The sequence below is a fragment of the Ixodes scapularis genome, unplaced genomic scaffold, assembly GCF_016920785.2.
Source record: "Ixodes scapularis isolate PalLabHiFi unplaced genomic scaffold, ASM1692078v2 PGA_scaffold4__175_contigs__length_147842914, whole genome shotgun sequence".
Lineage (NCBI taxonomy): Eukaryota > Metazoa > Arthropoda > Arachnida > Ixodida > Ixodidae > Ixodes > Ixodes scapularis.
The window spans coordinates 145624480-145648756 of record NW_024609879.1 but is presented as its reverse complement, the minus strand read 5'-3'; the positions used below and the strand labels follow the sequence as shown (position 1 = coordinate 145648756).

At 48.4% G+C, this 24277-nt stretch overlaps 1 protein-coding gene across 1 annotated transcript in view; it reads right to left on the bottom strand.

The window, feature by feature from the left end:
* LOC8040501 (protein phosphatase 1 regulatory subunit 12B) overlaps positions 1-24277 on the bottom strand; it is a 70523-nt gene that overhangs the window by 38272 nt on the left and 7974 nt on the right. The window contains exons 2-13 of the mRNA XM_042293494.1: positions 19487-19617; positions 18101-18219; positions 13397-13556; positions 12658-12877; positions 12000-12186; positions 9400-9465; positions 8855-8946; positions 7507-7695; positions 6840-6967; positions 3497-3587; positions 3128-3346; positions 2399-2588 (exon numbers count right to left, since the gene is read on the bottom strand). Of these exons, the coding sequence (XP_042149428.1) occupies positions 2399-2588; positions 3128-3346; positions 3497-3587; positions 6840-6967; positions 7507-7695; positions 8855-8946; positions 9400-9465; positions 12000-12186; positions 12658-12877; positions 13397-13556; positions 18101-18219; positions 19487-19617 (1792 nt within the window). The remainder of the gene's footprint in view (positions 1-2398; positions 2589-3127; positions 3347-3496; positions 3588-6839; positions 6968-7506; positions 7696-8854; positions 8947-9399; positions 9466-11999; positions 12187-12657; positions 12878-13396; positions 13557-18100; positions 18220-19486; positions 19618-24277) is intronic.

Sequence of the window (24277 nt, the reverse complement as noted above, 5' to 3'; positions counted from 1 at the left end):
CATATGCAGCACCCATCCCCAAGTTTTACAAGACCACCTACAAACTTTGACGGGGCGTTTGCTTGTGGGATACGGTACGTCCCCGGGAAGAATGAGGGTCCAGCTGTTCAAAACAAAAATTTCCAGGAAAAAGGAAGTTTTCCTCTAACATGTGTTACTAGGGGTGCGCGAATACCGAATAGTAGTTTTCGAATTGAATATCGAATAGTGATTTTATTTGCAGGAATTTTTCAAAATGTGCTCCGAATGAGATTATTATATGTGCAGAGTATGCGCCCGGTGCAGAACATGCATCTTGTACGGAACAAAACAAGGAGGTTAGAAGTACTAGGAGGGGGCACGTTGCAATATTGGTGAAGCCTAGTCATAAAAAGTTGAAACGATTTTGTGCCCAGCGTGACCGCAGATCTCTCTGGCGATTGGTGCGTGTGACATGTCACGTGTGAGATGGATGGTTGATTGTAGAAGGACTCCTTGCAGGCTTGCGCGCGCTCCGTCAGGTAGGTTTTATCAGATTGAAGGCTAGACGAAGGCTAGCTACGGTCACGTGATGTGGTCACGTTGGCGTGGTAAGTGAGGAGAGTAAGGAGGAAGATGAGAAAGAGGCGAGGCGTCAAGGGAGCATGGCTCGTGGAGGCTACGCGGCTGGCGTCATGCCCTCTCCTACCCTTCTATCCTCCCTGGAACAAAAGATAAAACTTATAAAAAGTGCTGGTGAACAAAAAAAGAAAAAAGCAGCTGCTGTTGGACGTTGGGTACTAAAGATCCAATTTTATGGTGCAAACAATCTATATACCCTAAACGTCACAAAAAAACCAAAGTTACAGGCAAGCGTGCCTTTTATTCTTGTTAAAAGCACAACCTAACACCGTGACTTTTTAAAAAATATTTGTAGATCTCAGAAAAGGGGCATTTTGCGATATTTGGTCTCCATTTTAAGGAAGAAAAAGGGCACCCGGGATTTTATTTCACATACATAAACAGATAGGTGTTAAATGTGAGTAAACAGGCTTAAACAATATAATCTGAAGTAAGAAAAAAAAACAAACTTGGTTAGGTGGCGCAAGTCACTGTCCAACTGCCGCTATGTCCATTTACGTATCTATCCTGGTTTAGAGAGCCTTGATTTATAAGAGGGAGCAAACGAACCTGAAACCACGGAGACGGCTGCAGCGCAGATTGGTCGTAAGTGCACATGTGTTGGGTTGTCGCGTGGAAAGAAGGCGAGCAAACAGAAGAGCGACGACGCCTGTCCTGCCCGATCGACACTTTCGTCTTTTCGTCACCTTCTTGCAGTTTGTAATTCAAACGCAGCTATCGAACGGTTGGAATCCCTCTCAAATCTGGGCACACTATTTTTCCGTTCCATTTAGTTTAGAATCAGAATTTGCAGCTTGCGGTTCCAAAAGAACGACGACGACAACTCGGCTGGAGGAACAGCTTTCTTTCTGTGATTGTGCAGTCGCCGATTTCTGCGAGTGCGGCAAGTGTGTTCTACATTGGCGCTTCAATTTGAAACAAGGGGCTTTACTCGTGAAAAGAATTAGGCATGGCGTGGAATTCCGGCTTCCCAACAATTTTTCTCTGGAAGTGGCGCCAACGGAATTTTTCGGTTGTGATTCAAGGGTAGATTGGGCGCGTTCAGTAGCGGCCCCGGAGTCAAGGAGTCACCGACTCCTTCCGCTGGATGGCCAAAAGTCACTTCCGGTGCACGTAACTCGGGGGCTTCGGAGTCACAATCCGAAGCACCGAGTCCGGAGACGGTGCACATAGATTTAAAGGAGCTAAAGATGACGTCATTTCCCGACTGGTGAGATTTCCGGCGAGAAAATCCAGAGCTCCGACTCGAGTCACTTTGTTCGGAGGCAAGGGAGGCGCTACTGGACACGCCCATTGTGTCACTATGGTGAGTAAATCTGCGTGCTATAAAGTTTGTGGCGTTCATTACTTTTTTTTTTTTTTTCTAACCTGTCCGTTAGATTTTTGTGCAATGTTGGGACCAAGAGGTGTTTCTCGCATGGTCTGTCTATCATCACGGCGCTTACATCGGGAGAAAAAACGGCTTTTTTGTCAGCTCCACGCCGACCGCGCGTCTTTGGCCGAATATACTGAATATTCGAGTGTCCGAATACTAGGAATTCGATTCGCAAATCAAATTATTCGGGAACTTTCTATTCGAATTGAATTCGTATCTTCGAGTATGCGCACCTATGTGTTACGTCTCTTCTTACACAAAATTGAACTTTTAATGAACGATTCGAGCGTGCAACTGTTCCAGCGTGTACCACCTAGCCGGAAAGCTTTTCCTTGCGCTCATGCCAGCGGCAGCTTCAACGGCGGTCCACTCCCCACGTGAAACGGGAGTAAAGCCACCCCGAGCGGTCGGACTCGCGCTCACCGTCTCGTAGGGAGAGGTCGTCCAGAGCCGACCGAGGGCGTATGGGCACGGTGACCGTGTGGCTGACGTCGCCAGAGCCGGTAACGGTCGCCCTCTGAACCCTGGCTCTCGCCGGCATAGAAAGGGTCACCACGGGTGTGCCATCCGGACTGCTGGGCACCACGCGCACCGCCGGCACCTCCTCTTCCTGCTGCGGGCAGAGAAAGGAGCGGTTAGTGCAAACGCTCCACGGATGAGCCCCGAAAAGAATGAGTCGACACCTACGCAATGTCGGGCCCAACGTTCTGCAATGTCCGAACAGGCTCTAACGACTCTGAAGCGGTTCAAACTTCCATACTGAACTGTACCCAAATTATGGACGCGAACCTTGGCAATCATTCGGACAAAAGGCGTCTTTACCATTTGCCGGAATCAAGCTCTACACAATCGGCCGAGAAGCACGCGGCAAAGGGCATGCAGCAACGGGGCGGCATTTGGGCTTTCGCACTTCGTCCATTCCACTTTGAGAAGGGGAGGCGACTAGGACGATTTTCTGCCTCGCAGAAGGCTGGGCCCATACCAGTACCGTTTCACTATTTTCTTTCGTATCGAGTGACCCGTTATCACAACAACTATAAGGGTCGAAGTGTTCGTCCCGAGTACCAGCTGTAACGTCTGGCACCCCACACCACCCGGTTCGAGCGAAACGCCAAAAGGCGCCGACCCGTGGGCGAGGCAGCCCCGACACACCTTGTCCCTGTTCCTCCAAGAGAGCCGCCGGCCGAGTTCCTCCGACAGGGCGGTGGTCGTCGCGGCAGAGGACGGAGCAGACGTGGTGGTCGTCGCGGTCGTCGTTGCCACGGCAGCGGCCGCCGAAGAAGGGGGCTTCTCCTGCCTGCCCTCGTCCCGCTCCTGCTGCTTCTTCTGCAGCTGCTGTTCGGCAGACTTCAGGTCTTCCAGCATCACACCCTACGAAAACGAGAGACACACACCTGCAGCTTGAGAAAAAAAAATTGCTCGGTTTCGAAGAGACTTCCAAGATCGTGTCTTGGCGGCATGCTACCGTGACGCAACGAGACTAGGAACACGTGTTCGTACTCAGAAGCCTCCCTCACGCACCTGAGTTGAGCGCCTGGTCTCCCGCACCCTCTTGGCGTGCGCTTTCCGCTGCGTCTCGGACTCTTCGTCCCGCACCGGCATCACAAACGTCCTGGAGGGAAAAGAGCTCGCAATGGGATGACGCACCAAAAAACTCTCGGACATACACCAAAGAGTTCTTTGCTTGACTTAGGCTGCAGGCAACGAGCACCCCAGAGATGATGCGAGGATGCTCAAGGTGGGGCACGAGGATCAACTTGCAGATAATGGCAAAAAAAGATGTTCTTCAGAAAGTCAATTATTTCACATCTAGGGGCCCTTTTCTTAGTGATCTGCAATTACTTTTTTGCTGGTGACTATTTTTAAGTACTATAGATAATAACTTACACCAGACCAGAAAGTCAAATATTACTTTAGAGACCGTTTCTTGGAGCCATAGTTCTTCCATCCTGTTTTGTTTGTGGAGCTGGTATCTTGGCAACCATTTGGACTATCTTTTTCCTCCTCCTCCTCTCTCCCCAAAAAAAGAGCAAGTCTGTGTTCTTCCAACACGTGCAACATTTCACACAATCAATCCACCAAAACACGTCTCCTACACCAATTTCAGTGAAAGCAATGAACCCACTGCAAACTGGCTGAAAGCAAATCTCCTTCAACATGCCATTCCACAATGCCGCAGCCACCGCTGTCGAAAAATGACTGCATCTCTACGTGGTGAATGATGTTGATTGGGGCGAAGCTCTGGTGGTGCTTGTCTGCGTTGACGCTGAGCCACAGCATGCCGAGCATTTCGTTCGTTTTCATCCATGTCAGAAAGACAATGTGTGGTATGGAACGTGGTTATATACACATTTGAGCATTTGATCGCAGCGCCCTCTCGTCTATAAACGTTGAGCCAATGCATCATGCAAAGTTTAACACGATTATGTACGCATTTGGCCGCAGGGCCCTCTCCTGTATAGACGTTGAGCGGCTACGTGCAACGTTTCGTCCATGACAGCTCTTGAGTTACTACCCCATCTCAGAGCCCCCTACTCGTCCCGCAGTCGTGGCCGAGTGGTTAAGGCCATGGACTAGAAATCCATTGGGGTCTCCCCGCACAGGTTTGAATCCTGTCGACTGCGCAAACATTTTTTTTTTTCCCTACACGAGCACAATCACCAGCACGAGCACCAGCAAGGTCGATGTAAGCACGGACGCCGGACGGACAAGGCTAGACCCTAAGGAGCTTCGCCCCTAATAGCAGCACACTTTATGTTGTCGTTTGCCATTTTTAGGGGCAAAGCTCCTTAGAGTCTAGTCTTGTCCGGCGTCCGTGCTCACATCGACTGCACTGCCTCCGGGATCGGCCCACTCTTAAAAAAAAAAACGTACGCCCACACGGGGGTTCGAGCTCAGGACCGCTCGCTTACGAGGCAGACGTCTTAACCACTACACTACACTCAAACGTTGCATGTAGCCACTAAAGGCCCGTTCACACTCTTGCGACCGAGTACGACTGAGACAGACGAGATCTCTTAAAACTTCTTGTGGCGCCATCTATGTGGTGACCTTGGAACTGCATTTCACAAGAGCGAAGGTTTTGCGGGATTTCCGAGGTCAAATGTGCGTAATACCCATAGAAAGGCTCGTTTATAACATTGACAAAAGTTTTTCGAGCCAAAAAAGAAAGGATAATGCGCGAGAAATAAAAAAAAAACAATGCCGGACCGCCAATTTACACTGCTTCCCAATAGATGGCGCCAGTGTGTTCTCTGGTTTAAGAAGTTTAAAGGAACCCAGGTTTAAGAGGTCGCAAGAGTGTGAACGGGCCTTTAACGTCTATACAGGAGAGGGTGCTGCGGTCAAATGCGGATATAATCGCGTTAAACTTTCCATGCATTGGCTCAATGTTTATAGACGAGAGGGCGCTGTGGTCAAATGCTCAAATGCGTATATAACCACGTTCCATACCACACATTCTCTTTCTAACATGAACCGTTGACTTAAGCGGTGGAGATGCGTTCCCACGGCTTCTAGCGGATCCAAGCTGATCCGCGAGAAGAACCACTGGCTCTGCATTTCACCGACCATAAAGCAGTAATAATGAAGTCAAACACAACTCAGCACTACCTATGAGCAATAAAAAGAAATCAGCACCATCATCACTACCTATGAACAAGCAAATCAGTATGAACATCACCAGCAGAGCTTTGCCCCAATCAACATCATTCACCACATGGAGATACGGTCATTTTTAATTATACTTTTTGAGCTAAACTTTATATTGAGACATTCTTATTTTCACGAGTTCATTTCTGCATTAACTTATCACGTGGTCTTTCACATGCGAGCCATTTGTGCCCCTCCAAACAAGGCAACAAAGAATGCAAACTAAAAATAATTATGCGAGAAATTAAAAAAAGAAATGCCACCATGTCACATTGTGTAACATACATCCAGGAATGCCGCTCAAGTCTATCGTGCCTTCTATCATATTTTCTAAACTCTGCAGGCTCTCCACCAGGTTCAAAGCATAAAAGTGTTGTAAAGAAAGAGCAAGTGAGACATGACTTTCACTATTTTGGTTGCTTCACCATAAGAGGCATTAGTACCACCACCTACTGCGATATTCCCAGAGATGCGCCCACCCACAAAAGATAACCCACCCCCTATTTTTAGCACGATTTGCTATTTTTTTCAAAAAACACGAAAATGTAGCCCACATCCAGTAACTGCAGGGCCCAGGCCAATGGTGACCTTGGCAGAAATGGTGTTAGTCAGCCAAGAAGGGAGATGAGCCAACATGGCTGACTGCGAAGGGCAGCAGTCTTTGGTTCATTGCCCCTCCCTGCAATCACAAGTTTCGCACGTCGCAAAATCTAAAAGTAGCATTTGTTTCAACATTTTTTTTGATCGCACACCGAAAGTTAGCCCTCTCCCTATTTTCACCCCAGTTGCTTTCGATTTTAGGTGGACTACCTGTCGGGAACAAAGTTGGACGATTTTTGCGACTTCAACCAGAGAGGACAGTAGAGTGCAATCCGCTCGCAACAATAATGAGAGGACCCGAAATTCGATCGTTACAACCGATCATCGTTGTATCTGGACTAGAAACCGAGCGTTTCTAGCCTAAACACAGACTGTTATAAGAAGTAGATCGTTCTAGCTGGTATCGTCATAAATAGATTGCACTGTATGTGCCTGGCGTATTTCCCTGGCATCCAAAACACCCTTCAACATTGCCAGCACAAGAACTGTGCCTATTTCCCACGAGCTCTCGAGCAGCCGAGGTCAGTCCCCGACCGCAGCCTTGCGGTCAGTCCCCGGAGCGCTTAACACAAAAAAAGCAGACCGGCAGAGTATACACGCCAAAAGTGGCTACCTCTTGAGAGGACCCTGCGAGCTGTTTTCGGAGGGCGTGGTGGTGTCGTCCGCATTCTCCGGTTCCGCATTGACGCGTAGCCTCTTCCTCAAAGTGACGATCTCCGATGGAGGGGAGGGCTCCTTCTTCTGCAAGGTAGAGAGACATTCCGACGCGACAATGAATGCGCCAATGTCTGTACAGAGGAGCATGCGCGTACTAGCTTGTGCCAATGTGTTTTTGCAAGCGGCTGCATGCGTCACCGCACGTCGGCACGTGTCAATGGGTTAGCGAATGGCGACGCCGACGAGCATGTTGACAAACGTCAGTGTTTGTGTGTGCCGATATGTCAACAAGTGGAAACGTATCTCGACGCACGATGTCCGTCACAATGTGGTGGCACGTGTTGATGAGTGTCGGTGCATTTGTGTGTATCCCAATGTTTCGACGACTGTACGCACAAATGTGTGTTGGCGTGTCCTAATGCATCGGCGTATGCATATATGCCAACTCACCGTAATGCGTACGTCCACGCAAATACGTCGACGTGCCACGATATGTCGCGTGAACACATGTGCCGGCACGCACTGTGTGTCAACTCATCTTGACGTGCACCAATGTTTACATTGGTGCAAGACGCACCGGCCCCGCAACCGTTGAGCTACCACGAGCCGGTGGCAAAGCCTACCTTGTCGTCGATGGTGATGGTCGCCACGGCGACCGGCGGTGGGGACGCCGGCGTAATGACCGACTCCCGCTGTGGGTGCGCCACCGTCACCACCGTCTCCACGGGGCACGGCTCCACATTGGGGGCGGGGCTTGGGCGCCGCAGCCTCCGAAGGGCAAGAGTCACCTCCTCCCCCTCCTTCTCCACAGACTGACAAAGGAAACACAAAGCGTGTCTCAACGGTATCTGATAAGCTCGGAGACTCGCAGAACATATTGTGAATGAGCTGGGCACATGCTGTGTACGTGTGTATGTGTGCGTGTGTGACGTCACAAGTCACGAGACTCTGATGTCGTGTACCTAATGTTGGGCTGTCAAGTGACACCATGATGTCAAGACCATAGAAGCAATATGGCTCTTATGAAACAGAAATGACAAAAAAGTAGTTTAAAATTTTTTCTTCTTAATCTATTAGTTGCAAAGAACAAGTGTTGTAAGTACTTCACTGAGGAAGTGCACACTTGTACAGTTACATCAATTCAAAGTTTCATATCCTGGTTGTTTGTAAGCATGCTTTGAAAAGTTCTTCCCATTTTCTCAGAATTTTTTTGGCATAACACAAACCTTTGCCCAGGGTATCACTGAATCTAGAACTGGGACCTGAATACTTTTTTCAGGGTTTAATACCTCATAAATTGGAGAGTGCAACAAGACTACTAGAAAATGTTCTAACCGGCAAAGACTAGTTATTTGTTTCAAATTATCAGGAAAAAATTGCAACTCGTAATAACTTTTTCTAAAACGATGCCAAAATAAAAACAATGGTTTCGTTGCACTCTCAACCGTTCGTAAAATACCCTGACATATGACATACTTTGTGCCACATTTTTTTAGGAAGGGTATAGTAAAAAAAAAGTTGGGCAGAAACATCTGCGATAAAGTTGAGGTTTCCTCGAAAACTACAGTAGATAGAAAAGAAACTGAGGTTACGTTTGTGCTCAGCACAAGAACTCAAGAGTAGCGACAGCTGCGTTCATGACAACCAAAACGACGGAAATGACCAGATCACTGGAACAACCGCGACTCGCTATTGCTTCGGGAAGCTACCTTTCGCGTCTCTTGCTCCGTCACCCTCGGTGAACTCCTGTCCCGGTGACCTTGTCGTTATTGGCACTTCAATCGCTCCGAGTGCAACTGACACAGATGTGCGAACCAGCCTTAACGTGTCGCACTTCTTACAAAACCCAGCCCTACGCCATTTTCCGCGTCCAAAAAAGAATCGCGCCGTGATGATTTCACTCGCAGCTTTTTCATGGTTGAGTCTCGACATTTGCACCCTTCAGAGCCCTTTGCAGTTCCTTCGACTCACCTGTCTCGTTTTGTCCGCGGCGGGAGTGGTGGCATCCGCGGCATTTTCGAGGAAGGCGTTGCTCACCGCCCGGTTCACCTCGTTCTTTCGTGCTGCATCGGAAAGAGTTTGTTCACCGGGAGTATATCTCTTAAATTCTTTGACCTATGTTTAAACATTTTCCTAAACCAATTGTTTAAGAAAGTCAGTAACGACAATGGCACGCCGCCATGCACGAGTCTCTTCGAAGATTAAAAAGAGAAGCCCCAAGAACAAAGACATTCGCAAGGTTAATGTTTGAAGCTGCCGCTCGTAGTTGCTCGATCATCGACTTGAGACCGAAAGGTTGATCTACAAATGAATGTCACATCAATTAACTATTATTTGCAATGTCACGCAATGCAGCATTTATTAAAAGAAATCTTTTTTGACTTTTAATGCTCGTGAGGTTCATTGAACCTCTCACAATTTGGAAAAAAAGCGATGCCCGTACAAAAAAAAAATAAAAAAAAATTTGGCCCAGCATTGCAAGTTGCAGTTGACAAAAGTGTGCCATGTGCACTCACCAACTTGTCTCTCCTCCAGGGAATTGGGAAGCAGACCTATCTCCCTCTCCTCCGACTTCCTCTCCGCTGTTTGGGCAGAAATAGACAAATTGAAGATGCCATCCGACAGCTCTCGTACGGAAACAAACTTATATTTACGAAAAGTAAAAAAAATATTACAGATGAGTGTTTTCGCAAACATAGTGGAATCTCGTTACTTCGAACCGGAGGGGGACCAAAACTTTGTTCGAATAATGCAAAGTTTGAGTTACCGGAAGTTTCCTCGTTAGAAACACATAGGACAAAAGGCCACAGGGGGAAGCCTACTGTCCTGCTGACCGAGCTACGTATGGACCAAGCATGCAGGAACTAGAGGAGCAGAAGCAGGTGGTGTAGAAAGCGCGCAAAATGAAGAGGAGTGAAAAAGGCAGGAAACCGCGCTTCTCCTCTTTTGATGACCCGAAAATGTCAGCGCAAAGGCTTTGAGTCCGGGTGATGCTGAAGGGAAAAGTGCGCAGCGTCGCAAAGAGACAATGGCGTGATGTAATCTGTTTCCATACAAAAACCTTGCCCTAGGCACCACCCACTCCGGGCATTAAAAGGCTAAAGCGCCATTCACACACTTGCAACCGAGTGAGACTGAGAGACAAAAGACCGGTTTGTAAGCCTCTTGCAATGGCAAAGGACCCGCTCTGCAGCAGCGCATCCGGTCCTCCGCCGTCGCAAGAGGCTTAAAAACCGGTCTTGTCACTTTCGGTCTTACTCAGTTGCAAGCGTGTGCACGGCGCTTAAGGGTCATCCTGTCCTATGCACCACCCCAACTAGGGACCAACATGCAGCCAACTTTTTAGAAGGTGATAAAGTTTTAAGTTTGTAATACTAGTGCAGGCTTTTGAAGTGTGGGCGCAATACAAAAAAAACCTGCAGTGGAACTAGTCTGTATAATAGCCTCTTTAGACGGGTGTTGCATGTCAAGAATACACGACATATCAGTTATATGCATACTATAAACAGTTGCCTCCATCTAAGTGACTGCCGCGAGATCGCGACACATGCCCCAACTTGCCATAGACGCCGCACTCCATCTGTTGGCGGCGTAGTATATTTTGCTGGCAGACAGCGTTATTGAGCACGTGGCCTACCGACTTTCAGCCGTTATATCAGCGAAACACAAGATGAGATGTGAATTCTTTCTAAAATGTATGTGTTCCTAAGTTGGCATCATGTAAATTTGGAGCTTGCTGACGAAAAGAATTGCCATGCTCACTTTGTCGCGAATTCGCACCATTCGGCATTCAGCAACAAGGGTTTTGAGTGACTTAAAAAAAATAAAAAGCACTGGTTAGCTCGTAAATTAATTTGAATAAAAAAGTGAGTTATATGGGGTCAACCCTCAAGCTCTTTCTCTAATCTCAGCTGAAAATGAGGAAACTATGCACGCTATGCACTAAGCAGATTTTTTGACCAAGACATCCACGCTGACAGTATAGGACACCGGCTGGCGGTGAATAACACAAGACAGCGGTGCAGGAAACCAGGTTGTAAAGGAACAGACTGCTCTAATGTGCAGGAAATTCAATGTTCATATGTTTTCACGAATTTCCCTAGCTATAAAGCTCGAGCCTGAATGCTTTGTGCACTTTGCTTGTTTGTCCTTAGCGGATCAAGAACACACTGGTTTAATAACTTAGATACTTATTTCAGCAGATTTATCTTTGAGAGAAAATTCAATTCCATGCAGGTGACATAAAAAAAGTTAGTTAATCTGTGGCCTGTTATTGCGAAGTCACGACATACCCTATTTTACGGAATGTCGTTCTCGTCACAAGTGCCGATGTGGCTGTCTTTCTTGGGACGCCACCATTTTTCGTACAATTTATAATTAATTTCAGCGTTATAGGGTTAATGACCGTATTGGCTAAAGATACGGATGCAGCGGGGTAAAGTAAAAGTAGGCTTGCAATACCTGAGGAACTTTGGGCATAGTACGATTGCTAGAAACATCCCAGTACATAGTGAAATAAAAACACAGTTAAAGGTAACACCGGTAGAGATATATATATATATATATATATGAAGGAATATGTGCAGATGAATGAACCATACTTAATCCAATGAATTAAAGAATCCAAGTTTTCAGGAACCCGCCGAAAGCCAAAAAACGGCGGAGCCAGTAAAAATAGGGCAACATCGGTAAAGCTGGCGAAAACCACCGCAAAAAACATCTTCCGCATTCCTTGGCCTCAAGCCTTGGCAACGCCCCAGCAGATTTCTCTTTGTTGCTCTTGTAAACTGCCTTCATGAGAAACTTAAACAGAAAGGGTAGTCCATCAACAATAAGCGAAGCCGTATAAACCTTTTGCGTCTAACCTTGCCGTCCCCAGCCACCTAGTTCACACATTCGGCATGGCCGACGAAAAAAAAAAAGGAGCGAGACTCGGACAAAGTGAAAAAAAAAAATGTATAAGAGGTCAAACAAGAAAGAATGACCGCAGCAATAAAATCGTGACCGCCTTCCAGTTGCGAGGTGAGGGCAAAGTAACGTTTTCCCCCGTACCACAAATCAGGATGGTGACGACTACGCTCAAAAAGAGGATTTAAACAGATGGGAGAGGCTGCACCTTCCTCGTCGACCTTGGAGAGCATCAGGTGGGCCTCGATGGCGTTGCGCTCGGAGGAGGTGTCCTTGACCACGGCGCTGTTCTTGTCCGCCAGGCTCATGCGCGTCACCGACGTCCGCCGCTTGAGCGGCGGCCGCTGGGCCTTGCGCTCCAGGATCTCCTGGATCTCGGGACGCTCCTTCTGCATCTGTTTCCGCCGGCGTCGAAATAAGAACCGAGTGTAATCGACGATTTGACAGTAGTGCGGAGAGATGGTGCACACAAACTACACATAACCGTTCTCCCTCACCATGTAAAATATTTGGCAAAGGCGTGAAGGTTGCATCGACGTACGACGCCACGCTTTGAAATGCCTCTGCGGCGCCTGTTACATCATTCCAACATGGAGAACAAAAAAACAAGGTGATTTAAATTACACCGGTTTTATTAGGCCCATCTAAATCAAATCTTTTCCGCAAAAATAATCCCCAAAATACCTTTTATACCGAAATGCGTGTACACTTTACGAAAACGTGTCTATTTTACATGTGTATTTCGAGATTACAGCAGTATTTTCCGGCCTCCAGAGTAATTTAAGCCCGCAAAACGAAATTTCCGCGGTGCGGAGTGTCCGCAGAGGAGACGCGCCTGCGGGGACCCTCCAGCCGCCCCCACTCACACTGGCCTGCTTCTTCTTGAGCTCCTCGAGGGTGGGCAGCACCTCGGGGTCGGCCAGGTCGAAGCAGGTCTGTCCCACGTGGTTGGGCAGGGCCATGTTGGCCAGGGAGTCGCACAGCAGGCGGCAGGCCCCCTTCTGGCCCCAGTGGGAGGCCGCGTGGAGGGGCGTCCAGCCGTCCCAGTCCTGGGCGTTCAGGTCCACTCCGGCCTGGATCAGTAGCCTGGGGGGACCGCGCCAACAGATCATTTTCAAACTATAGCATTGCTTTTGCCGTGCCACGTGTTGGAATAAGCACATGCTATCAGTCTCTGCCGATTCAATCTGTGCGAAGTGATGAAATTGGCTGGAAAATAACGTGACTGGAAGGTGTTTTTGGAGACGTGGGCCAAATCGCTCCCCCGAAAACTATGTGTTGCTCTGAAAGAAGGTTGGTGCCAAATGCCCATTAAAGTAAATTGTTAGCATTCAGTATAATCAAGTAATTTATTCGTTTAGTAATTAAATATCTTATTATTAACTTTAAAAGTATGGTTTCAAATAAAAACTTGGTGCAAATTGTCCAAAACTACTAAAGCTACCAACCTATATTACGATGATGTAACGCATGCGCGGCATGTTATGGTGTTCCGAAAAATTGCTCAGTTTGGATGAGTTTCCAGGTTTTGGTTTCTCGTCGGAGCGCACCCCCGCGCCAGCAGTCCCACCCCCGTGGCCAAAACGGCGCAATGCGCCCACTCACGTCATGACCTTGAGGTAGCCCTTGGCCGCAGCCACGTGCAGCGAGGTGGCCCCCGTTTTGGGGTGCACCTTGTCCAGCAACCGGCTGCTGTTCAGCATCTGCTTGGCGTCCTCCAGCATCAGCCGCTCCTCCTCGTTGCGTGCCGCCTCGCAGTCCACGCCTGCCGCGGGAGATGGAGGCGGGTTTCGGTCCTACTCTCGGAAAAATGCCAACACTGCGACCGGGTCGCTCACCGGGGGTCCGATTTCGGACGCCGCGAGAACGAGATCTAATTTGCCTCTCGCGAAGCGAGCTGAGATGGTGCTTGCAGACGGTTTGTCTGCCAAAGCGAGCGAAGAGGGCAGTTCGTCTGCTACGAAGCGTCGTTCACAGATGAAAATGAAACGAGAATATACCGTTAATTGTCCGCTAATAAACCCCAAAAAAGAAAAAAAAAGTGGAACGTTTGCTACAAAGCGAATGCCGCGATAGAGAGAGATCGGACGCACGCTGGAATTGTGATCAACTGCTATTTCGCGCTGGAAACCACTGACAGCCCACACTTCTTTTGCAGATCTCAAGTGGTTCTGCTGCCATACACAAGGTGAAATTGAACAGTATATGAAGGAGTGCCAAGGGCAAGGACATCCGATGCCGCAAAGACCTCTCTCGCTCGTTGTCTGTTGCCCACTTGAGAATGGGTAAAACATTTTCAGCTGCTTGACTATCTGCGAGAATGCTGCTCTCACTTTCACTTGGACCGAAATAATAAACTAGGAGACTGAATGGCCGGCACGTGAACGTGCCTGGATGCGACAGGTTTCCGTTCGAGACACCGTGCGGAGAGATGCGGCGATAACTTCGAGACTTTGTATTCAGGAACAGTATTGAGTATTCATTGTGTTTCATGCCCTTTCAGGCCAATAAAACAGCTCATCGGCAATACTGGGCACAGCGCCTGAAAAGGAGGGCTTCGGTTGCAGCGGGTTTGCCTGGCAAAGCTAGCGATATCCCTTGTTTTGACGCGTCTCTAACAGATCTGTCTCCCGCAAGTGATGAGAGTGTCCGGCATTCCCCCTCGTAAAGTATCCGTCGTGGTATTTCGAAAAGACCACCTTGCGATAGGCAGATTGGGCGAATAAAGCAAGCACCGTAAAGTACCGGGGGGAGCGACTGCTCCACTTTCGCTGAAAACCAAGTTATCTAGACATGGGCTCCTGGCCGGTCAAATCGGGTGCTTAACGTATAATTTGCAGAATTCCCAAGTCTGGGAAATGTGAATTGTGGGCGTTTGATCAAAGTGGGCAATTCCGCACTATTTTACGGTAGGCCCGACTTTTGGGGTGCACAATCAAACAACTTCGCCACAATCGCTCAAGCTGGTTCTTTGCCCACTGATGGGCACATAAGCTGTGCCACATGCCACAAACGTCTCTACGTTAAAAAGAAGAAAACAAAAGTTTTTTTTTAAAATGCGGTTAAAAAAAGAAAGTTTATTGTGGCTGAGGGTGAACAAATGCCTTTTGCTAAACGATTAAACATCAAGGAACAGGCCAAGATTTTAGTTCAGCAAGCAGCACGATACGAACTTCATCGGCACAGAATAAAAAAAAAAAGACCTAAACCAAATACATTTTTGTTAATTGTATAGAGAGCTGCAGGAGAGGAGTTATTGACGCCAGCACTTCGTCGGGACATTTTTAAACCATTCCCGAGGCCTAAAAATAGTTTCATTTTGTCACAGCATCTTATCAAAACACACGAAACAAACGACAGAAAAAAGGTATGGGTCCTTGACGTTCCTTCATCAATTCGGAGGAGTCGCTTCCCCTCGGTGTTCAACCGACTCACTGTGAACCTCCGTGAACGAAATCGGGGGAACAGGGGGCTATTTCCGTCCCTTGGAGAAAGTTAGATTTAGCGACGCTTAAAACAAGGGGGTGTCCACGTTAACACGGCGACGGTGCCCCCGAAATAACGTTTTATATAAAAAAAAAAACGTGCATACATCAACCTCCGGCAGCGTCCCGATGCGAAACTTTCGACTGGCTCACTTTCTCTAGACGAGTCTATACGTCGCTACCAATCTACCGGGATTCGCGGACAATTTATTGCGGTAAAAACTGCTTGCACTCAAAACTTACTTAGCTTGTACAAGCATCGCAAAAGATGAGGAAAATAAAATAAAAATAAAGTGTGTCAGTTGGGTTATTAAATTACATTTTTAGTTCCATTGCCACATACCCTGACTGTGCAGAGCTCTTGGTTCCAGATGCGTACGTGGCACAGCGGAGCTAGCACTTACAGGCCGCATTTTTGCGTTTAACTCGTAGCGTTTAGTGTGGAGCAACACATTTTATCATGTAGTGGGCCAGTGCCTGTAACTACCATGTTCCGTTACACCACTAGTTCTAAGGGCAGCCTTTCAGTTGCGAGAGAAATAGAACAAAGACGGTGATTATGTGTCCGCACTAAATTCATTGCGCTCTGTAGACCGAATTAACCCAAACGTGCGCAAAGTCAAGCCTGACCGCAAGTGGCGGGAGTTTCTTCCCGCCCGAGACAACCTTCTCTTCCCTTTCTATGCTTTTAACTAACAAAGCGCCTCCCTGAAAGTGCCTCGGAAATGTGTTCCACTGACTGTAGACAACCTCCCCGTCTCTTCCGCGGGCGATCGAAGCCGGCCCCGACCTTGCGCCCGGATCGAATTCGCCCGCATTTCGTAAACCCTTTCCCAAAGCTCACACGCGCACGAAAACAAAGCAGGAACTCAGAACACAAAACACAAGCCCGCGCTGCCGCATTTGAAGTGCTGCTGGCAAGTGTCTCGCACGCGCGCCGGATTATCAGCGAAGACCCCTCTCTCTACTCGCTATTTCTGGCGGGTTCGTGTCACCCCCCTCCCGTCACGCCCGCAACACACATCCGAGGAGGCGTGGCCCCTATTCCGGAGTCGCGCGTCCCCGGTGCCACCGCAAGGTGGTACCGACAATGGCCGCCCCCTGTTCGTTCTTCGCGTTGAGTTGGGTGTCGCGTCCCTTCCTCTTTCTTTTAACCGCGTGCTTCTTTTCTCGCGACTCTGACAGCGGTGCCTCGAGTGCAGGAAGGGTTTCGACGTGGCCTCGGTGCAAGGTTGGGTGAAGTTCGAGGCGGCGCCGGGATTTGGGCTCGGACCGTTTCCGAGCTGTGGTGCTGACGACGTTGTTGTCTACACCGATAAGCCACCCTCCATTTCACTTTAGGATCGTGCCATGGCGAAGGCTACGAACGCGAGCTCCCCGGACGCACAAACTGCCAAGGCTAGGAGCTCAAACTTCTAGCCCCCGCTGTGCTACGCTTTAAAGCGCGAAACACAGGTACGACGAAACCGTCCGATCCGACGTCCGACCGCGCAATACGACGGTCGGAGGCGAGGGTCCTCAACGCTCTCCGATGCTACGAAAACCCTCTTCCCCCCAAGGTCATTCCGGCAGTCCGCACGTCGGATCGGACGGTTTCGTTGTACATCTGTTTTGCGCTTAAGGCCAGTTCCCACGTGCAATGCCACACAGAGACAATGCAAAGTCGGCATTGCAGGAGCGTCACTGTCAGTGCCGACTCAACACCGAATTAGCTCTGCACCGCATGTGTACGCAGGAAGAGGCACCGATAGAGCGCAAAAAAGGCAGGCCTTTAAGGTGAAACAAAGTATAAATTATATTTTGTTCCAAGGAACGTAAGGCACAAGGTTCAAACCCTAGGCGGTCCCCTTGCTTGTTGCAACCACGAAGCGCTACTCAAACCATTACCGCTGCCCCGCGACGTAAAGCTCCAAAAATGTAAGCGTGTTTTAGAATGAGCCACTTGAAATGGTGCAAAGTGTGGTTACCGGCTAGCGGGGCGCTTATTAATCGAAGCACCGTCTAAGTGTCGGATGCGAAGCGTCTGGTGTTTGTCGAGACGTTGTCGCGTGCGGGAAGTCTAAGAATAAGATGCCCACGTTGAGAAAAATATGGCAAACTGAACTGCCGGTATCCGTGCACTCCAATAAGGCAAGCTTTCTGTATAAGAAGTCGGAGAAGAAACAGTTTCACCGAAAACGTTGCAAAACAGAGCGAAAGTCCACAGTCCGCCCCTCAAGTGCTTTGGGCCTGTACATTGGGGACGGTCATGGCAGCGAAGTTCACATAAATTCGTAGCATGCAATAAAAACAAAAAAAATGCAATAAAAGCATACTAAAAATGCACTTGAGCCATTGAACGCGTATTACAGTATACTCAAAGTGTACTTCCAGTACTAAACTTTCGGTTTCATAAACATAAACCATTAGTATACTTTGAATGTACCGTTTATCCTAATTGCGGAATGACTCGGGAAGCAGCCAGAGCCGTAAAGTGGCAGTGCTCGCATCACTTCCGTTAAAAAAGGAATCGTGCAGGCATAAATAAAAAAAAAGTAAAGAATAAAAATAATCTTTGGATTTATTGCATAGAGTTGGAAGATGTAGAATACATCTCTCAACTTGTTGTTTTACCGTGGGCCAGCAGATGACGCACGTGGTCTATCCAGCTGAGCACACCGTACACTGCTCTGCATCTGACTTCCCCGCTAAATTCAGCGGGGAAGCCGTACCGCATGTTTTTGCTGCCATCGCGCTCTAGACGGCAAAACCGGCCCGAAGGCGCATTCTGCGTTCAAAAGGAGGAGGGGAAGGGGAAGAGAGGGAGGGGACTTGTTCCACTCACCGAGCCGGTCAATCTCGGCCTGCAGGAGTTCCTCCATCTCCCCCGACTCGGCAATGTCAATGGGCAGGTCGCCGTCGTTGTTCACCAGTGCCACGTTGGCCCCATTCTCAATCAGGTACCTGAAAACACGTGCGATCCGACAAGACGGTCATTGAAAACGAGACCCGCCCCTTTCCCCGAGGCACGGCAAAGCAAGCCTTTCGGCGGCGGTAGCGAATGGCTTTAGCTCCAATAAACCGACGCTCCTCTAGCACCGACTTGGAGATACGCAAGAACCACGAAATGGAGGGAAGCTTGCAAAATACGTATGGGCATTCGAGGTACTCCTGCAGTAAAAATATGGATACAGTGTCTACTTGTTTCCTTGTGGCTTAAGAAAACGGACCTGGCAGATATCGAGGCCAACAAATTGTTTGCGCAAATAAACCACTACAAGTATGAAACTGTGTGAACCAGTGACCGTTGAACGAATGAAGGGGGCACGACGGCATTGCGAAAAACTGGGCATCGATCGAGGTCTCGTAACGCTGACAGTGATTTCCATTTAACCTTTTGGAGCAGGTTCTGTAGCAGGCAAAATATTGGTTGGAGCGGCCATTGACGCTTTTGGAGCAGATGCCAACATCTGCTAGCTTAAAAATAAAAGAAAGTGATTGCGTCGCTAAACGAGTTCATCTTTGATAATGGCAGAGGGCTCCTCTTTGATACTGGAACATATTACTTATTACCCATTGCAATATGAATAGAAAGAGTGCAAAAGAAACACAAAGCTTTTTTTTTTTTTTTCAAAAATAGGGCCCTGGTCAGAGCAGCTTCCATTTTTGATGGGTATTAAAAAATGATAAAAAAGTGAACAGTAGCGCAACACTTCCCCCCGCCCCCAGCTAGAATAAAACCTCACTTCATTGAGACGAGGCTCTGATGTCTCAAGGAATCAACGTTCGATGCCTGCAACTACGGGCAAAGGCGACAGACTCAATGTGGATGTCCACTTTAGATGACGAAGAAATGCAGAAACCTTCACTCCAAAACCATCGGTGATCTACAATTTCCGATGACAAGCCATACCGGCTCACCGACGACTCGGTATGTTTAATTAAAATCGGTAATTTGCACGAAAATGAAAGGAAACATTCACTTGGCCTTCGGGTGTTGTTTGTTACTCTCCACCTTCCTGAACAAATTCGGTGAACAACCACTGAATGTGCGCACACATTGGATGGCCAGATATTAATACATAGTGAGAGCAACAAACAGCTGGAGGCCAAAAAAATGTTTCATAAATTTCCGTGCAAATTTTCATTTCAAATAAATATTTCTAGCATGTCTTATGAAAAAAAAATTAGCATGCAATGGGTTAAAAAGAATGGCTAAAGCGTCGCTCACCTGGCAACGCTGACAAAGCCACAGGAGGCCGTTGCGTGAAGCGGCGTCCAGCCTTCGTTGTCGCCCAGGTTTGGATCGCAGCCGTGCTCCACCAGGAACTCCACCATGGCCATGTTGTCGTCGATACATGCCTGCAAAGACAAGCCACCTTGAAACAGCACGGCCAACGAAACATATTCGGCAAACATCGGTACCGCACCGCAAAAAAGATACCCAAGTTACCACACAACTGATAAATGACTCCGAAGAAAAATAAATAAATAAAGTTTGGGATGTTCTTTTAAGTGCCACACCAACGGAGCAAGAACTGAGGATTGATTTCAACCACTTGGGGATGTGCAAACGAAATCTCAGCCCTCTCCAAAACGAGACGCTGTCAGATTGCGGGTAGTTCGACCGAGGCTTCAAAAAAAAAAATCGAAACGCCAATTGCTCCAACACGGTGGTGCATATGGGAGAACCTGAAGTCTTGGGTTTTATATTCTTTTAAAAATTTAAAAAGGAGTGGGGCCGGGAAGCGAAAGGGGGGGGAGGGGGGGAAGGGGAGAAAATTAAATGTATTGTATATTAAAAAAAAAAGAAGGGTGATTAAGAGTTTTGGGGTTCTACTTTTGGCCAAGAGCAGAAAGAAATTTTATTCACACAACCAAATATTCTCATAGATCATTCATGCATAAAACAGTACTTTGAGTTCACTAGTCACAGCACTGCCATTCAAAACTTGCAGCAAATGATTGACAGACTGCTACAACCCCACCTTGACAAGTGCGTACAATCTGAAAATGCAAAAAAAAAAAAGAAGAGAAAAGCAACTACAAAACAATCAGCATGCCAATTCTAGACATGGAGTAGACGAGGTTAGAACAACCTGAGAACTTTAACCCACAGGAGGTCATTATAAAAAGCGATGCACCAATATTTGTAAACTCAGGAGATAATGCCTAGAATTTTTGCTTGAGAAACCTATACGATACAATACGATACAAAGTTTATTGATTCACCCCACAGACATATGTGGTGAATAAAATGGCGAAAAAAAAAAAAAAGCTGCAGAAATGCAGCTTGGTCGGAGCTCCGGACACCCCATTCAGCATCTGCGACCCAGAGTACACAATAAAATGCGTTCAGTGGAATGTGTGCATCGTTTCGCACATATTAAATAAACAACTTAAGGACACAGTTGTTAGACATTTACACAACATCTATATTTCTATCAAAAATATCATTCAACAAAAAAACAGGCATCAGTTTGTTTTCTCCGCACAATGAAAGTTGCAGAAAAAAAATTGGAGGATGAGGAGCGGCGTTCGCCCCCTCAGCTCGTGGCCAGAACATGGGGCCACGCAATCTGCAGCAGATTATATGCTCCCCATTGTTATCATAGCCACGCGCTGGGGCTGGCAAAGGGCAGGGCACGGGCCGAGTTTTGCACGCCGTTAAGGTTCGGCTATTCCTGTCCCTGCAGCGATCTGGCACAATGCATGTCGAGGCAGTGATTGTCGAATGCCTAAATTGAATGCTCATGCAGTGCTTGTGTCCACTGAATGAGTAGTATTTAAATATTGTCACTGCAAGAATTGCAAAGCTTGGCAATGAAATACTGGGGATCGCATTGTGGACGACGCCAACAAAGTGATCCCCGCAACTTCTTCAAGTTCTGCAAAGGAGAAGTCAAAAGAAAACGCCCGCTTTTATCCTCAAAATTACGCAGCGACAAAGAAGTTCCTCGGGCAGTGGCATTGCGTGTGAATATACTTGGGTCCAATAGTCCCAGTAAGCTGGAGTAAAGTGAGAAACATTCCTACAGGCACAACTGTCAGCCAATCTCCAAGCAAAAAACGTCCGAGAGCAATTTACTTTCCCGTGCAACGCCCAGTTTTTCTTTTGCAACCGAAGCCTTTCCATTTCCCACAAAAGCAGCACGCTTCAAAGCCCCCTACGCAATCAATCCCATAAAAAAAAACAAAAAAAAACCGATGAAAAGGCACAGCGGAACGAGGCCTAATTAATCACTTCCTCCCACGACTACGCCCAGGCCCCCCAAACCCGAGTCGGCGCCGACAGGCGGGAAGACAGCCCGCCAACACAAAACCTCGTCATCGCCTCGTCATTACCGTCATCATCAACTCCAAAAGGAGAACAACGGAAGAAAATGCAAGAAGGAAAAGAGAGATGCCCGATAACAGAACCCAGGTCCCAACCGCAGCACCGTTAACCCCCATGACCCCGGCCCAAAACAACTCCCCTCCCCCCCCAGATAAGAGGGAGAGAAACGGTCGGGGGACGGAAAAGCGGCGGGGCGCCTGTTTACGCGATGCCGCCGCCTCAATCCTTTCGGGATCCTACAAAAACTGCAGCTTCACCGTTCCACGCCGAGAAGGGGGTAAGGAAAAGAGAGAGGGAGGTCTTCCTCCTTTCACGCAGCTTCAGAAAAGGGAACGGCCTAAAATTAACCGATTTGAAAGAAGGCGAGAGAGACAAAGAACAACAGAACCTCCATTGTGTGGGGAACTGCGCTTTTCCCTTCCGCCCGTCTGAGGAACCTCCGTTTTCTCTTTTGTCTTCCCGGTCAGTGTGGCTCATCGAGGAATGCCGAACCGAAAGGATCCGACCCGGGGGTGGGGAGACGGAGAAAACGAGGGGCGAGAGACAGTCGACGGAGGAGTCGGCGAATCTCCCGCGCGGTTCGGACGAGACGACGACACCCCGTGGAAACAACGTGACAATGGTTCACTCGCTTTCCTCGTCGATTTATTTCGGGGGCCTCGAGTCCACTCCGACCTCGCGCTCGATGCCGGAAATAGGTTTGGAGGGCGCGGCCTGGTAAACATAGCCAAATTGTTTTTGGGCGCGGGTTCCCACAGCATCATGCTCAGATTAAACGGACAGCGAGGCTATTGTCCCCCGTTGAGGCGCAGTTCAGGAACAACGGCGGGGAACGACGGAGAAACGAGGAAAGGAGCCTTCCGACGCAGCGATCCGGCAACTCTTCAGTGCGAGCGACTGCGTCACAACTGCTTGTGACCACTTACGACGGGGTAATGCGCTGGCGCCCCTTACTGGGTGGCTCTGCAACTCCTCCGATCTGCACACATTTTTTGTGTACCATTCATTCATCGTGGGCTCGAAATATTTCTGACAGTGTCACGGCGACCACATGTCACAGATGGTGCGTAGATCTGATCTTGCAGATGTTGCAAGACCTTCGGTCTAGTTGGACGGATGGATAAAAGTCAGTGCCACAACCGTACGAATGTGCAGTGGACTGTGGTCTCCAGGGGAGAGAGCGTTGAATGTGCAAGTGTCGCTTTTTTCCGTCGGAGTGGTGGCGGAAAACTGCGGCCCGAGAAACTGCGTTCCTGCATGCGTCTCCCACCTTGGAACAAACTTGGGGCGAAGCTTCATTTGTCGCCATTTGCTGGTGCTGCTATGGCTAAAGACCCGATGCCTCCGCCATGTTGCACACGCTTTCATGAGAAGCCGAAAGATCCATAATAAATTTGGTGCAGGTGCAACGATCCTGAAATACAATAAGTCGCCTTTGGCACACCCCTTTCGGTTAGTTTAACACGTGGTGTGTGTTCAATGGGAGGAAGGTTGGACGATTCACGCTTCGAGTGTCGGCGTTCCATTCCCCGATTTTCTTGTGGGCGCTGCCATTTTGTTGCTCAGTGAAGAGTGGGTCCAATAGGTGACATGCTGTGACACGCATCAAATCCACTTTAACCACGGCGTTTAGTGTGGATTCGTGTGAACTCGTGGCAACACCTCGCACCAAACGATCGCAACGCAAAGCACGTGGGTCGTGTCCGGTTTGCCTAACGTACCGGAGGTTGCGACGACGGGGGATGAGGATTGAGGGAGCCCGATGGCGACGGCGGAGTATGGAAGGCTGCACAAGCCGGGAGCGGGGAGAACAAAGTTTGAAAGTCACCGTAGCCTTTCGCACCTCCACCCCTCTCCCCCATCCTTCAGGCACTTGATTCGACTTACTAGTCTGTATGGAGATCTCAATTCGGCTTGAAAATCTCAAGCCACCCCCATCAAACAGATCGTATCGGACTCGACTCAATGCCCCTAGCTAGCGAATGAAGGCGTGGGGAGATTCAATGCGCTACTGTCACATTCGTGTAAACGCAGCCATAGTTACGATTCTGAAATGTAACTTCCTAAGCGTTAGATACGGTGTGAAGAAGCTTGGGCGACATGGTTCTGCTCTGTCGCAAATTGCTTGAACGTTTCTGGAACCACAGAAGACCATAGTTTCCTACGGTTTCAGGCAGAGCCTCAAATTACTAGCAACACTAATTTTGAGCACCAAGATGTCTGAACTGTCGTTATTCTGATGAACAGCTCACTTCGTGGCCCTCTGCAGTGGCTCATCCCTCTTGCTGTCAGGCGGAGCAGTGTAATTGTGGCACTCGTCCAAAATGATGCAACCAGTCAATGGCAGCCCGCAGCTGCACTTTGTTCACGTCCGAGCGTCTGACAACGAAACAGAAGCTACAAAATTGCCAAAAACTCATCTGTTAACCTTGCGCCACATGACTGATCTTTTTGCTTGAGTAAGCGGTGCGAGAGAAATTGTTCACAATCAGCAAGACCACGGGGTTGGTTGAATAGTGGAGACCCACTGAAATTTTTTACGACCTGCTTGAACAGTTTCTGGTTTTGGGATGTTTTGCTTTTGGGGTACACGCAATTGCCAAGGTATCCAATACGTCAAGTGCACTGAAATCTACGATTTAAAAAAGGAAGAAAAAATGAAAGCCGTTTACAACTCCCTGTAAC